The sequence below is a fragment of the Rana temporaria genome, chromosome 9, assembly GCF_905171775.1.
Source record: "Rana temporaria chromosome 9, aRanTem1.1, whole genome shotgun sequence".
NCBI classification, from domain to species: Eukaryota; Metazoa; Chordata; class Amphibia; order Anura; family Ranidae; genus Rana; species Rana temporaria.
This window is the reverse complement of record NC_053497.1, coordinates 119,444,610-119,460,672: the sequence shown is the minus strand read 5'-3', so window position 1 is coordinate 119,460,672 and position 16,063 is coordinate 119,444,610. Positions and strand designations below refer to the sequence as shown.

The window sequence follows — 16,063 nt, the reverse complement described above, 5'->3', positions numbered from 1 at the left end:
CGGGTTATGAGTGTCTCCCCACCTCTGGCCACCTGCGGTACTGCATACATTAGAAGTCACTGTGGAACCAATTATCTGAGTTTCCATTGACTTTTATGGGGAAACTCACTTTGATATACGAGTGCTTTGGATTACAAGCATTCTTCTGGAACCAATTATGCTCGTAATCCAAGGTACCACCGTATAAGTTTACAGTTTTACCTGGCAAAAGATTTGCAAATCTGTAATTTTACAGATGGCACAGCCTGTGTGATTTCACCACCCCTTCAAAACATGTATCGGCTCCATCACCTATTGAGAGCCAAACTGGAAAGTAATGGATTGATCTAACTGATGCAGGTGTGTGAATGGTAGGGTTGGCCAAAATTACAAATTCTTTGGCAAATAAAACAGTACACAATTATATATTTCAACTGTGCATTAAGTTTTGTGCAGCATCACTTGTATTTTATACAAAAGAAGGGAAAAAAAAAAAAGGGTACGACTTGTACTTTACAAGGTAAATTTAATTAGAAAAGACAGTTCAATATGGGCATCAATACGCGGTGTACATGAATCCATGATGTGACTTAATCGTTCAGACTATTGAACATAATTCTTTGGATACAACTTGAATTGTTTACCCTCCTGTGTGGTCTCAAATCCATATTTTTCTAGTTTATTAGCATCAAAGGTTCCCTCATCAAGATCCTTCTGTATGGCTGGAGCTACAGTTTCCATAAACAGCTTTTCGGCTGTCATTGGCTCTTCCTCCCCTGGAGGAGCCTTGTAGGAAACATATGGCCTCAACTTGAACCCAGTCAGATCAGGGACTATGAACTGCGGCACCATCTCTTTCACCTTGACAAACTTGTAGTTGGAGGTCAGGTATCCCGTTTTCTTGCTTCCTCGTCCTCTGTTGAAGGCATTTGGTCCCATTTTACTGGTGATCTCAGCCAGTCTGTCTGAACCACGAACCAGGCCTCGGACAACATTCTGAAGCACCCCCATGGTGGTTTGCTGGGAGAGAAACGCAAGTATTAGTTGAGGTAATTAATCAAAGTTTCACAGTGTAACTAAAAATTAAGTCTGCCTCTGCAATAATGCTGATTCTGTGTAGTCAGGAACCCATCCGAAGCAAATACATACTATACAGATTTTTTGCCACCAATGTTGCACCCTGCTTGTCATACCATTGCAGCTCTAAATTTGTTTTTTAAATTGTACAGCCACTTTCTGGCTACAATAAAGAAGTGCAGATAATACTGGGGAGCCGTGAAGTGGCTCTGTAGCTTGAAAATGTGTGCAAACTAAACCCATGTTTTTAAACGCAAACTGTTGGAAGTTGAGCTGGGTGGCAAAAATACACATTTGAGCTGCAGTTTTGTCACCTGCCATCCACCCCTCTTTAAGCTGCAGCAGGCAGCTGAGGGGGAGGCTTACATGCCATGAACCCGACATGTATGGGGAAGTGCCGCAAACATGTGCAATGCACACAGTTGTGGTGCGATTGTCAGGAAAAGTAGGGTGAAAACTGTCAGCAAGGAGGCTTTACATCACTTCCTTGCAGTTTGTCAGTAGCCTCTGGAACATGATCTGGAAGCACATTGGGATTCAGATGCAAGGATAATTTAGACACATATAGGTGAGTGCACCCCGCTCACTAGTGGTGCAACAGATCAGAGGAACACACCCAAGCTCATCACAGCTGACAAGGCTTAGCTGGATAATCAGTCAGTGTCAGTTCAGTGAGGGAGTAGGACGCTTCCCGACGAGTCTGCTCTCTCCAGGGACCAAACAGATAGCCAGCTAGACACCGCAGACAGGCAGGCTCCTACAATCTTTGCTGCATGAATCAACTTGCAGCCCATAGGACCGGCTCCTTCCTTCCTCTCTTCAGGTAAGACCCTGTCTTTCAGGGCCATCTTTCCACCCCCAGGAATCGCTAGTGACCGTCCTTTTCAGGACAGCCACTCCAGCGATCCAAATTGCGGCTGTTTACCTTCTCTTAGAGCCGCATGCACCCCAATCAGTCACCCATAATCACCCCGGCCACCCGCCGCGCATAGCAGCGCTTTTTTCTGGCGATCTGCGGCTCTTTCCCGCATCCGCGGCAGACCAGGCCTTATTCGCAGCCGCTGCAATTAGGAAAGACCGCGGCTTCAGCCGCGGCCTAGCGGTGCGCCGCAAAAAGGAGCACTGACAGCCTCGAAATTTTCCTGGAATTGTCAGGAATCATCCCCCTATCCCTGGAGGATCCCATCCTCCCCTGGATTAACAACCAGCTCATACCCACCAAGCCAAACAGCCCCCAAACCTGAGGCCTGTGGCCCGGTCGGCGGCCATCTTGGTACTCCTCAGCTACAGTGACACCCTTCCCCCCATTCCAAACAGTACTTGATCCAGGGTTTCGTCCGATCGCCTTTCAGGGATCAGGAAGGAATTTTTTTCCCTGCGGCAGCAAATTGGCTTAGCACTGCCAGGGTTTTTTGCCTTCCTCTGGACCAAGGCCAAGCGAGAGGATTCAGCGAATCTTCCCTCTATTGCAATTAATCCCCCCCCCCCCCGGTGACTGGCAACAATGGTTAAACTGCGATACTCTGCAGAAACGATTTGGGGTCTGAGACAATTCGCAACAGTATTACCAGCCGTCACCAAAAAGGCCTTAAAAATAGACCAACTTTTGAGATTCGATCAACGATCGACCATCAAAAATTTCAACCATTTAACCCAGCTTAAGCACATATCATGTGCTTTGATCAACACAAGATCGGCAGTAAAACACCGATCAGAAATCCACGATTTCTTACTACAAAACGATCTAGACTGCCTCTTTATCACAGAAAGCTGGCTTTCAGACGACTGCAACACCATTCTTGGAGAATTGGTGCCAGAAAATTATCGAATTATAACGGAAAACAGAATAGGGCAAAGAGGAGGAGGCCTGGCGGTGATCCATAAGTTTCATATTGCAATCACTAAGCCGGTCCTTCAAAATCCTCTTCCATTTATGGAAACCCTTACTCTTCAACTTCAAACTAACCCCCAGGAGACTGTTCACATTCTCTCTGCTATAGGCCACCTGGGCCAAAATCGCAGCTTCTACCATCATTAACGGAGTTCATATCCACTTATACCCTTAACAGCAAACATCTTTTGCTGCTCGGGGACTTCAATCTGTGGGCCAACTCCTCACAGGATCCCATTGCGGATGCCTGCATCGATCACCTGGAAGGATTAGGACTACAGCAACTTATATGCGGTCCCACGCATTGCTTCAGGTCACACACTCGACCTAATTTTCAGACAAAATCTGAAAATAAACATTTTGGGAAATGAACCTTTGCCATGGGACAGACCACCATGCAATTAGTTTCATAATTTCCAAAATTCCACCAGTTATAAAAGCACCCAAGCCGGTGACAATACACTGGGCTAGATCTCAGAAGAAGCTCCATTCGGAACTCTTCAAATCTACCTTGGGAAACCGAATCGAAACTATTCATCCTCAGTTAACAGCCTCAGATACACTGGATGCCATAAATGCAGCTCTGCTACAATCAGCCGACTTAGTAGCACCGAAACGCAAAGTCCGCATCCGGAAAAAAAAAGTCCGGCTGGTTCAACAACCAGCTGTCCCTACTGAAGCAAGAGCGCAGAAGGGCGGAAGCCGCCTGGAAAAGAAGCCCTTCAGAAGATCACCTCATCATCTACAAGGCAATAACAACACAATATCATAAAGAAATCTTCAAAGCAAAGAAACATCATTTTTCTATGACGATTAACAGCGCCATGAACCGCCCCCGAGAACTATTCAAGATGGTCACCCAGACCATGAATCCGGGATGTCTTGAAGTCCCCAATTCAGACACCCAAGAGTTCTGTAATGAACTATCGGATTTCGTCATCGACAAAATCGAAAGAATCCGGGTAAGTATTCTGCAAAATAATACCCCCCTCAGCCCCCTCTTCAATCAACTACAAAACACCAACAGAAACCTTCTACAATCAACTAAGTTCACTCTGGAACCCATCTCCATCGATACCACCAAAAATATCATTGGTGCGTTGCGGAACAGCACAGCACCCAATGACATCATTCCCACCAAGCTGCTGAAGGAATGCGCCGACATTCTGGCGCCTCCCATCACACAGCTTATAAATCAGTCATTTAAGGAAGGCATAGTGCCATCCCTGCTGAAAGAGGGCACAATCCAGCCCATCCTGAAAAAACCTAACTTGGATCCCAAGGACCCAACTCACCGCCGCCCCATAACAGGCCTAAATATTCTCTCCAAGATAATGGAGAAAATAGTGGTACAACAGCTGCAACAGCATCTGGATACCCACAATCTACTCGATCCATTTCAATCAGGTTTCCGTCCCGGACACGGGACAGAAACGGCCTTACTCAAAATATGGGACGATGCCCTCGAGGCCGCAGACGAGGGAGAATCCTGTCTCCTGGTTCTGCTGGACCTAAGCGCAGCCTTTGACACAGTAGACCACAAAATGTTACTGATGCGACTGGCCGAGGTAGCCAGAATCGCAGACGGTGATTTACCATGGTTTTCCTCCTTTCTTGAAAACCGATCACAAACAGTGAAACTGGGATCTTTCACGTCGGAAAAACGCACGGTGCCATGTGGAGTCCCCCAAGGATCCCCCCTGTCACCGGTACTGTTCAACATCTATCTTCGCCCTCTCTTTGATATTATCAGTAGCCAAGAACTACTTTATCACTCTTATGCAGACGATACGCAATTGTATTTTCGCATCTGCAACAAAAAGGATCATCATCTCAGTTTAGAGAAATGTCTCTCTTCGATAGAAAACTGGATGACTAAGAGTTATCTTAAACTCAACAGTTCCAAAACAGAACTTCTTATGTTTCACGCCAGCCGCAAGAGTCAACTGGCAACAACCTGGACACCGCCGCCCATTCTGGGCCAAAGCATCACCCCTAGCTCCAAAGTCAAAAGTCTAGGAGTAATTTTTGACACCTTCATGACAATGGACGCACAAATAGGGTCAGTAGTCAGCGGATCGCACCATTTGTTGCGCCTACTACGCAGACTTATTCCATTTATCCCCAAAGAAGACGTAGCAGTCGTGGTGGGAACAATCGTGAATTCCAGACTGGACTATGCAAATGCCCTTTACCTCGGGCTCCCAAAGTACCAAATCGCTCGTCTGCAAGTCGTACAGAATACGGCCGCCAGACTGGTGACTGGGAAAAGGACATGGGAATCAATCTCACCTTCGCTGAGAACCCTTCACTGGTTGCCAGTAAAAGACAGAATTGCATTTAAAGCACTCTGCCTGACACATAAGTGCATCCATGGGAAGGCTCCGCAATATCTTTGCGACAAGATAGAACCTCACAATTCTAATCGCGTTCTGCGATCCAGCGACCAAAATCTGGTCAAGGTGCCAAAAACCAAATACAAGTCCAAAGGAGAAAGAAGGTTTGCTTTTCAAGGTCCGAGACTATGGAACGCTTTACCAACCAGCGTTCGGTTGGAGGAAAACCACCTGACTTTCAGAAGACAGATTAAAACTCTGCTCTTTTGATGTCATGAGACACGAAACATCAAGCGCCCAGAGGCGATTCAGTTCGCATGTGCCGCGCTATATAAGTTTTTCATTCATTCATTCATTCATCATCACGATCCGTGATTCGAACGGATCACCCTGTTCGGATCGGCACACAACGCGATCCGCAGCCTCGGCCATAGGAAAGTCCCCGGCTTCGGCCTAGCTCCGGAGCGTCGGCCATCTTGGTACACCCGGCAGCGGCTGACTCGTCAGGAATTGACATTTCGTCGCTGCCATCTTGCTCCACCCCACACTCCTGCACAGTAATGATAGCGATTAGGGGCAAGCGCATATGAATAAGCACTGAGATACAGTGCGAAACACGTCAGCCTTTTGTTCTGATTTTTTGGCCGTGGCATGTAATTTTGTGACCCATTTTTATTAAAGGAATTTTTTTGGAGTGCGGCTGTCCCAGCCCTTTTCTTCTTCAAGCAAGCGCATATCTTGTTACACCCAACAGAGTTTTAGATTTCACAGTTATTTTCAACACAAAACTGAGCTTATGTGCTTAAATACAGGATTTGTAAATCCAACGGAAAGCAGCAGCAAACCTTACATGTTTGCTAATGTGACAGAACACCTCTGATTTTCACATTTAGTTAAATGTGAAAATCAGAGCTGTTCTTTCACATTAGCAACCATGTAAGGTCAGCAGGTTTGCTGCGGATTTTTAAATTTAACATGTGAACCGTCTGTCAGATTTACATATTCTGTATTTAGGCACATAAGCTCAGTTTTGTGTTGAAAATAACTATGAAATCTAAAACTCCGGTGGGTGTAACAAGATTATCCTTTTTTTTTTTTGCTGATCCGATCCGTGACTCTGATCCGAGGATCGGTCCGATACGCAAGTTTTTTGATCCGTTGCACCCCTACCGCTTACCCAACACCCCCATGCACAGACGCTAAAGCTCTCCTTTAGCTCCTGGGTGCCCATGCCTGTCACAAGTCGTTTAGAATAGCTGGTGAAAATCTATTTCCCAATCCCCCAAACCACATGGATAGACTCCAGAGGCGCTCTGCTCTGAGCACTTCCAGGTTCAGACCTGGTAAACACCTGTGGCTCTAGCCAAGGAAAGAAGCAGATCAAGCAGTTTTTGCTATGGGGAGACATCAGGGGTTCAATATACCCAGATGTTTAAATTAAAGAATAATCTGTCACCTTGTGATGTTAAAAAATAAATAAAATGTTTTTGAAATATTTAACTCTAAAAACAAAAAATAGTATTTTTGTACTCACCGTAAAATTCTTTTCTCTGAAGTTCATGGATGGACACAGCAGCATAATCTTGACATTAGGGTATTAGCCTTCTATCAGGAGAGGACTAGGCAGAATCATGTTAAAGTGTTTAAACCCCTCTCCCTGCATCCAGCAGCTCAGTTCGTCAAAAAGCAGTACAAACAAACGAAAAAGAGGGGTGGGTGCTGTGTCCGTCTATGAACTCCAGAGAAAAGGATTTTACGGCAAGTACAAAAAGGGGGTGGAAACAGCAACCAAACAAACTTCACCCTCAAAACAACCAGAGCTCCTTAACGGAGGAGTTGCAACCTTAAACAGCCACCTGCAAAACCTTGCGACCGAAGCAAGCATCTGAAGATGCACTTGCATCAACCTTGTAAAACTTAGTGAAGGTGTAAACGGACGACTAGGTCACCACCTTACGCACCTGGGAAACAGACGCTTGATGTCAGAAAGCCCAAGAGGCACCTATTGCCCTGGTGGAATGCGTCGTGACAGGAAAGGGAGGCACCCGCCCTTTTAGGGCATAAGCCTGAAATCATGATCTGTCTGATCCACCGAGAGATGGTGGCCGAGTCCGCCAGGCCTTTCTTAGGACCAACCACCAAAACAAACAGTGAGTCTGACCTCTGGAACGGAGCAGTAGCAGACAGGTACACCTGCAGAGCTCGGACAACGTCCAAGGAATGCAACGCAGCCTCTTTTGGATGCAACGGTCGAGGACACAAAAGACGGAAGTACAATGTCCTCATTGAGATGAAAAGCCGAAACGACCTTAGGAAGAAATGAAGGCCGCCTTATCGTTATAGAGGATCAGACAGGGAGGCCTGCAAGACAAGGCCACCAGTTCAGAAACCCATCTGATTGACGTATTGGCCACCAAAAAGGCAACCTTCTTAGAGAGCGTCAATAAAGGAATCTTTTTTTTTTTTTATGTCACAATGTAGAGAATAAGATTTCCCATCATCTGTGCCCAGTCTTGCCACACAGAGTTAATCCAGCTCTGAGCAATCCACTTTACTGTTCAGGGAAATAAAACAGACTTCCAGATAAAAAACAAAGTCCTTGCTTGAGTGACAGGTTATTTACATATCTCGTGCACTGCTTGCAGACATACACAATTCTGTAAAAAGTGCTCAATTCACATCCCCCTTCCCTCCAGCTGTATGTATATTCTGATGGCTGTTGCATTTTCTCATGGCACTGAACTGTGACTCACCCCATATTTTGAAAACATGTAATCAAAACACAGGGGAGGGGATGTGAATTGTGCACTTTTTTTCAGAAGGACTGTTTTTTATCTGGAAGTCTGTTGTATTTCACTGAACAATAAAAGAGGATTGCTCAGAGCTGGATTAACTCTGTGTGGCAAGACTGGGCACAGATGATAGGAAATCTTATAGTCTACATCAGTGGTTCTTAACCTGGGTTCGATCGAACCCCAGGGGTTCGGTGAGTGAGTCTTGGGGGTCACACAGGGCCACCGGTACAAGGCAGAGGCAGACAGGTGCCCTGGGCAATACCATTTTGTATAGGAGGAGGGGGCGCAGCGGCACTGTACAAATTGTGATGCCGAGTGCACTCCTGCATTCGGGACCGTCACCTCCTGGCTCCCTTTCCTGTCTGCTGCAGCCTGTTTACTCCCCCTATGAAGGAGTCTCTTGGTCCCTTCCAGCGGCGTGACGTCACTCCACTCACGGCCGGAAGGGGGGGACTCGGAGCGCTGCGCAGAGAGCTGTGTGTCTGCGCTGCCTGTGACGAGCTAGAGAGGCAAGGACTAGTCTCGAAGGAGCCTGCCTGACTAGTGGAATTTGAACCTAGCAGACTGTGTGCTCAAAAAAAAAAAAAAAAATAAAAAAAAAGAGGAAGGACAACTGAACTTGTTTAAAAGTAAGTAGAACCTATTAAGAGCATATAATTAAATGGCTGGATTGGGGGGGAGGGGAGGAGGCTGACTGAGGTGAGATGACCAGCACTTTATTAATATAAAATGGCAGATACAAAAAAATGTTATTTTAAATGAGCCTTCTCTGACTATCAAAAAAAATAAAAAAATGTATATATATATTTGCAGCAGCCTCACTATGCCATCACATGCAGCCTCTGTGCCATCAATTGACACCACTGTGCCCACACGCAGCCACTGTGCCCATCACACGCCGCCGGTGTGCTGCCAGTTTGCCCCATTAATTGCCGCCATTGTACTGCAAAAAAAAAAAAAAAAAAAAAATAGCATACTGTACATGACATGAGAGTGGCACTTGCCAAGGTAAAGCCGCGCATTGCTGAACTGGTCTCTGAAACACAACAGCAGAAGTCACACTGATTTGCAGTAAATATTAATTATTATGTTTTTGTTTTTGTTTGAAAATCAAGTTTTAATCATGGTTTTGTTCTTTGTTCTTAGTGGTTTTGTTCATTTTGTGCACCTATGTATAAATATATACCTAAATATATACTTATGTTTTGAATTTGAAAAAATCATATTTTATTTTTCCAATTAAGAAGGGTTCGGTGAATGCACATATGAAACTGGTACAGTACCTCCAACAAGGTTAAGAACCACTGCTCTACATTGTGACATAAAAAAAATAAAAAATAAAACACAAGTGGGTTTACATCCACTTTAATGTTTTCCAACGGCGGCTTCTGAAGTAGAGAGGACCAGATTTAAGTCCCACGGAGGTAGCGGTGGCCGGATCGGAGGGGCCACATGTCAAACCCCCTGCACAAACATACTCACCAGTGAGTGAGGCGCCAAAGGTCATTGAAAGAAGACAGCCAAGGCTAAAATCTGCCCCTTAATGGTACGCTTTTGGTCCACGCTGTAGAAACATCAGGATCCTGGAAACCGAATATGCACGCGGATGCGACTTCATCTCCTCACACAGAGATGCAAACCTTCCACGTTCGATGATAAATCTTCAGAGAGCATAATTTCCGTGCCCTCAGCATGGTAGAAATTACCAAATCCAACAGGCCTCGTACCAGGGATGCCGAGGCCAATCTGGGGCAATTAGGATCATGGGAATCCCTTCGATCTGCACCCAGCGAAGTAGACAAGGGAGAAGCTTTATCGGGGGGGGGGGGGGGAGAAGAGGCATAAATTAGCCGATACTGCCCCCACAGAGCCACCAACGCATCTGGCCACAAACCTCAACACCTTCTGATTGAGTCGAGAAGCCAGGAGATCCACATCTGGTGTGCCCCATCTTTTGCAAAGGAGTTGAAACACATCCGGGTGTATTGACCATTCTCCTTGGTCCAGCATCTGGCGACTTGGGTAGTCCGCCTACCAGTTTACTTATCTGTCCTGCGCGGACTGCTGGAAGCCTTCCTGACAGACCCATCACCCGAGCGTTACAGTGTGGCTTTCGGCCCTGGCACACTGACACAGACAGTAATAGCCCGGTCATATGTGTGCCCCGAAGCATGTAGCTCACTAGAGCAACGGGGCATGTCGTGGCCGACCCAGCGCGTAGCTAAAAGTCTGCACACGCTCGATGGCCGAACTGGGGAGACCACAAGGATCTAGGATATCCAGTCTGTCACCCAGTTGATAGTAGATCTCAGGAGAAAGAAAGAAAAGAAGAATGGACCCATGCTAGGCAGAAGAAAAAAAAATAACTGAGCTGCTGGATGCAGGGAGAGGGGTTGTACCCAGAGGGACCGCCCCCTGGGCAGTACTGTACAGTTTTGATGCTGTTTAAACACCAACATGTTTCTGCCTAGTCCTCTCCTGATAGCAGCATAATCTTGACATTAGGGTATTGGCCTTCTGTGTCTGTCCATGAACAAAAGAGAAAATGAAAAGACCCCATCCCACACACCTAGGGTGTATGTTTGTACATAAATGATGACATGCTGCACACACGAGAATGAGAGGAATAATTCTAGTCATTCGTTTGAATACAATCTAAACTTATGTGCTGGCATTTTTTTGTAGAGCTTCGACTATGGAGAATTTTGAGTAACACAGTTTTGCAGAAACAAAGCTGCAAAAGGGGTTAAAACTTAAATCCACAGATAGACATTATACCAACAACCTTCACGCCATAGCAGTTGTGTAAGGAGTTTAAATATGACTGCTCAGTCCAGTAGGCTTCTGCATGAATAGTGGCCTGTAGTGACATTGCAGCCAGTGGACAGAACCTCCGCACTTAGCGGGGTACCAGGCATTGGACACAACACACAATCGGTTTGGTGCCAAGAATCCTTTGGCAAATGTCCGTGGCACTGAGTGCCAGGAGTATTACTAATTATCTTTTGTAGGAGTTTTTTTTTTAGATGGCAAAATAGTCATTTTAAAAAACAATAAGGCTGCCAAAATAAATGATTTAGTTTGGAATAGTGTAAGGAAGAGAGAAATCGATCAATTTAGTTTTAGCTGTCTTGTGTACCATTGAAGAAATCCCCCTTCACTTCCTGTCCCAAAGATGCATCAGGAAGTTAGAGGAAATCTCTTAATCCCTCTCAGACAGCTGTCCCTGGCACAGGTGTTCCCATCAAAAGATGTTGGATTTCCCCTCAATTTGTTTCAATGCCAATAGTCCCCAGTACAGCGAGAGAGGTGAATCTCCACAGTGAGCACACAGGAGGCAATAAAAATTTGACAGAGGGACCAACCTTTCCCCACATGGCTAGTTTTTTTCAGTCAGTGGTCTGAACAGAAGAAAAAAAAAAAAAAAAAAAAAAAAAAAAAAAAGGAAGTAACAGATTTTTCCATCCACACAAACGAGGTGGACTCAGGACTCAGCATCATTCAATGTTTTCAGAGTACACTGATCAGTGGCTGCAGCTGCTGATTGGCTGAGAATTTACCGACCTTTGACAGAAGTCATTTAAATCATCAACTTCTGGCGAGTGGAGGAGGCCACACACTGATTGACATTCAGCAGAGACCCACTGAATTTCAATCAGTGTATGAGAGATACAAGTCCAGTTCCCAGGCTGTTAAGACTTACAAATACAGCATCAGCCTCATAGGGAGTCTTCCATAACTCACCGACAGGCATGGAAGTGCTGCTGAGTGTCTCTACCTTCTGTGTGCAGCAGCCGTCCCAGCACCACCTAATACTTACCTGAGCCGCATCTCTGTCCAGTGATGTCCACAAGTCCCTCAGCCATCCAGAACTCTCCCTCCTGATTGGCTGAGACACAGCAGCGGCACCATTTGCGCGTCTGAATGGACACAGGGAGCTGAGACTCTGCTCACCAGGAGCAGCGAAAAGGGACCCAAGCTGCTCTGGGCAAATCCACTACACAGAGGAGGTAAGTAGAACATGTTCGTTATTAAAAAATAAATAAAAAACACACGAGACTTTAAAAAAAAAAAAAAATCACTTGAACCCATTAAAGCGGCGTTCCACCCAAAAGCGGAGCTTCCGCTCATATGATTCCTCCCCCCCTCCAGTGTCACAATTGGCACCTTTTGGGGGGGAGGGGGAAAAGGATACCTGGTCTTTGACAGGTATCCTTTCCCACTTCTGGGAGTCCAGGCCGCAGCGTCACTGCAGGCCTCCCTCCTCCCCCAGCCGCTGGGCCAGTAGGAGAGAGGAGCAGGCCTTGCGCATGTGCAGTAGGGTTTCCGGCGTGAAGCCGAAAAGGCTACACTGCTGGGTTCCCTTACCCACAATGGCGGTGGCAGCACCCGACAGCTAATGGAAACATCAGCTGCGGGTGCCGACATCACTGGAATTCAAAACAAGCAAGTGTCCTATTAATAGCCAGCAGCTGCAGTATGTGTAGCTGCTGGCTTTTAATTTTTTATTTTATTTTTTGGGGCGGAACACTGCTTTAATAAGGAGGCCCCCAGATCCCGGTCCCCCCCCCCACTCTAAGTGAATGAGTATAGGGTACATCATATCCCTACCCATTCACCTGGAGAAAAAAAAAAAAACCTACACAATACACAGGTTTTAAAAGTCTTCTTCCGACTTCGGGGGTCTGTTCTTCTGCTCTCAGGTGCCTTCTTCCTTCTGCCAGGCTTCTCCGCTGTCTTCTTGCAGCTTTTTTACCAGCGGGGGGCCCGGTCTTCTGTCGTCTTCTTCCCTCTTCTTCGATGCTGACACGTCGCTTCCTCCCGCTGTAATGCCGGGGTGTGCACCGATTTATATAGGCCTCTTATGACGTCACAGTGCCATCATGCTCCGAGTGGTGACGACACAAGGGGGCGGATATCACCGGGTGACCCCACCCCCTTATTTTGTCACCACCCGAAGCATGCTGGGACTGTGACGTCATAATAGGCCTATATAAATTGTTGCGCACCGCACACCCGACAATACAGTGGGAGGGAGCGTCGAGTTAACATCGAAGAAGAGAAGAGGGAAGGAGGCGACGCAGAAGACCGGGCCCCCGCTGGTAAAAGAGCTGGAAGAAGACAGCGGAGGTGCCCGGCAGAAGGGAGAAAGAACCGGAGAGAGGGAGAAGACCCCCCGAAGTCGGAAGAAGGCCCCCCAAGTCAGAAGAAGACCCCCCCCCCAAGTCAGAAGAAGACCCCCCCCCCCCCGAAGTCAGAAGACCCCCCCCCCCCCCGAAGTCAGAAGAAGACCCCCCCCCGAAGTCAGAAGAAGACCCCCCCCGAAGTCAGAAGACCCCCCCCGAAGTCAGAAGACCCCCCCCGAAGTCAGAAGACCCCCCCCCCCCCCGGAAGTCAGAAGAAGACCCCCCACCCCGAAGGTCAGAAGAAGACCCCCCACCCCGAAGGTCAGAAGAAGACCCCCCCCCCCCCCGAAGTCGGAAGAAGACAGAAGACCGGGCCCCCGCTAGTAAAAGAGCTGGAAGAAGATAGCGGAGGTGCCCGACAGAAGGGAGAAAGAACCGGAGAGTGGAGAAGTCGGAAGAAGACCCCTGGGGCTGCCTAATAAATTACTTTAAAAACCTGTCTAGTGTGTTTTTTATTCTTGACACTTTTTACCCCCCAGGTAAATGGGTAGGGGTACCATGTACCCCATACTCATTCACATAGGGTGGGGGGGCCGGGATCTGGAGGCCTCCTTATTAAAGGGGCTCCCAGATTCCGATAAGCCCCATCACCCGCAGACCCCGACAACCAACGGCCAGGGTTGTCGGGAAGAGCCCCTTGTCCCCATCAACATGGGGACAGGGTGCTTTGGGGTGGGTGCCCTCTGCCCCAAAGCACCCACCCCCCCATGTTGAGGGCATGCGTCCTGATACAGTTCAGGAGGGGGGGTGTGCTAGCTTGTCCCCAGCCCCTTTCCTGACCAACCTGGGCTGTGTGCTCGGATAAGGGTCTGTATGGATTTTGGGGGGACCCCCACGCTGTTTTTTCGGCGTAGGGGGTTCCCCTTGAAATCCATACCAGACCTAAGGACCTGGTATGCTTTTGGAGGGGGAACCCATGCCAGTTTTTTTTTTGGCGTGGAGTTCCCCCTCAAGATTACCATACACAGTGCCTGGTATTGGCATGGATCCAAGTCGGATCCCCGTTCAATATCGTGCCACGGCTAATCGCACTGTACAAATGCAGCTGATCGCTGTGCCTGGAGTTTTGAATTTCAACAGAAAATAAACATGCTTTAAACTTCGGCAGAACAGCCGTCCGTGTGAAAGGGGCCTTAGACATTCAATTTGTATGCAATCAGGCAGGCTCTTGCCCTACATGTTTTTGGTAAATCTAAGGGCCAATGCACACCACATCAGTCCAGTGCGTTTTTGTTCTGCATCAAAAATGCATGGAAGGTAGGTTATATAGTTTCCAATGGCATAGTTCACTACAGTGTGTTCAGTGCTTCCCAGTTCCAGAAAAAAAAAAAAAAAAAAAAAAAAAAGAAGTAGAACATGCTGCATTGGAACGCAGTAAAACACATCTGGAACGCACTGGAGCCTAGTATAGTTAGAGGGGGGAAAAAACAGCATCTAGAAAAACATCAAAAACACGCATGCAGAAACGCATTTGAAGTGCATTTTGTGGTGTGAACCGGCCCTACAGGAAATCAGACAAAAGTTGTATAGTGTGTACAGGGCCTTAGGGCTCATGCACAGGGGTGTTATAGGGCCATACATTGTAATATGACTTTATTTTGGCATCTGGAAGCCACAGGTGTTGTGTAGAGCCGCCTGTACAACATGAATTATAGGATACGGCAGTATGCAGCTGCAAGTGTAGTCATGTGTACAGACGTATGCCCCTGGACATAGAGGGGTTAACGTACTAAAACTGGAGGGTGCAAAGTAGCCAATCAGCTTCTAACTTCAAGCTTGTTAAATTAAGCTTTGACAATAGAAGCTGATTGGTTTCTATGAAGAACTGCACCAGATTTTGCACTCATAACCCTCATAGTGTCACCATATTGCCGCCTCCTGGAGTGTACTGGGAGCTGTGTGTACCCCGTACAGCCGTATACTGTAATTCATGGATACAGGTGGCTGTACACATCATCTGTGCCTCCGAAGTGCTAAATAACGATGAGCATGTTACATGTACCCCCGTGTGTCCCCAATGCGTTCCGGGTCACTGATCCCAAACACGCCTGTGATGTCACATCTCTGTGTAGTTCTGGATCAATGACTTGCAAGGTACTGAAGCCTGAGGATCAGCATCACAGCCAGGTTCACAGAGAGATCAGCAATGACATCACCCCATGTGTTCTCTCTATACAAAAGCTGCCAATATACAATACGAGGAAACCTCCAGAACACAACATTCCATTCCTACAAACATTCCAGGGGACAGGACTGGTGACATGGGACACCTGCTGCCAGCAGACGCGTGGAGGCGCCTTCTAATTACCAGTCTGGTGGGAGGACATCCAAGTCCCCATACACAGAACTCACCTTCACCCACCGCCTTCAAAGCCGACCGGAAGTTCAAAGTCACATCCGGAATCAGAACCCTCATGCGTGCCAAGCCTCGTTCTCACCGTCCAATCACGGCGAAATATCGAATGGCCCATGCTTGATTTGCATTCTGGTTTCTGATTGGAGGAACGCGTTAGCACCGCCCTTTTTCCTGATTGTGGAGGGTGTAACGTTCTGGGGATTGGTCGGGGGGCGTGGCTTCCTTGTTCTATCTACAGTTCTACTCATAAATGCTACACTCAATGAGAGATCACTCTGGAGAATCCAGATAGTGTACTCTTGAGAATTTTTTTGGGAGAGGGGGAAATGGTGCCCCTACAGGTGAATGTTAACCACTTGCCTACTGGGCACTTTTACCCCCCTTCCTGTCCAGGCCAAATTTCAGCGGTGTAACACTTTGAATGACAATTGCGCGGTCATGTT

At 47.2% G+C, this 16,063-nt stretch overlaps 1 protein-coding gene across 1 annotated transcript; it reads right to left on the bottom strand.

Moving 5' to 3' along the window:
• Positions 1-488: 488 nt before the first annotated feature.
• MRPL41 (mitochondrial ribosomal protein L41) lies at positions 489-15,716 on the bottom strand. Its single transcript, XM_040324297.1, has 2 exons — positions 15,617-15,716; positions 489-999 (listed from the first exon to the last, which is right to left on the bottom strand). The coding sequence occupies exon 2, from the start codon at positions 988-990 to the stop codon at positions 583-585; it is 408 nt and encodes a 135-aa protein (XP_040180231.1). The 5' UTR covers positions 991-999; positions 15,617-15,716; the 3' UTR covers positions 489-582.
• Positions 15,717-16,063: the final 347 nt, after the last annotated feature.

Excerpts from the sequence above, each read along its gene's own strand:
- MRPL41 (XM_040324297.1), bottom strand. The coding sequence starts at position 990 with ATGGGGGTGCTTCAGAATGTTGTCCGAGGCCTGGTTCGTGGTTCAGAC.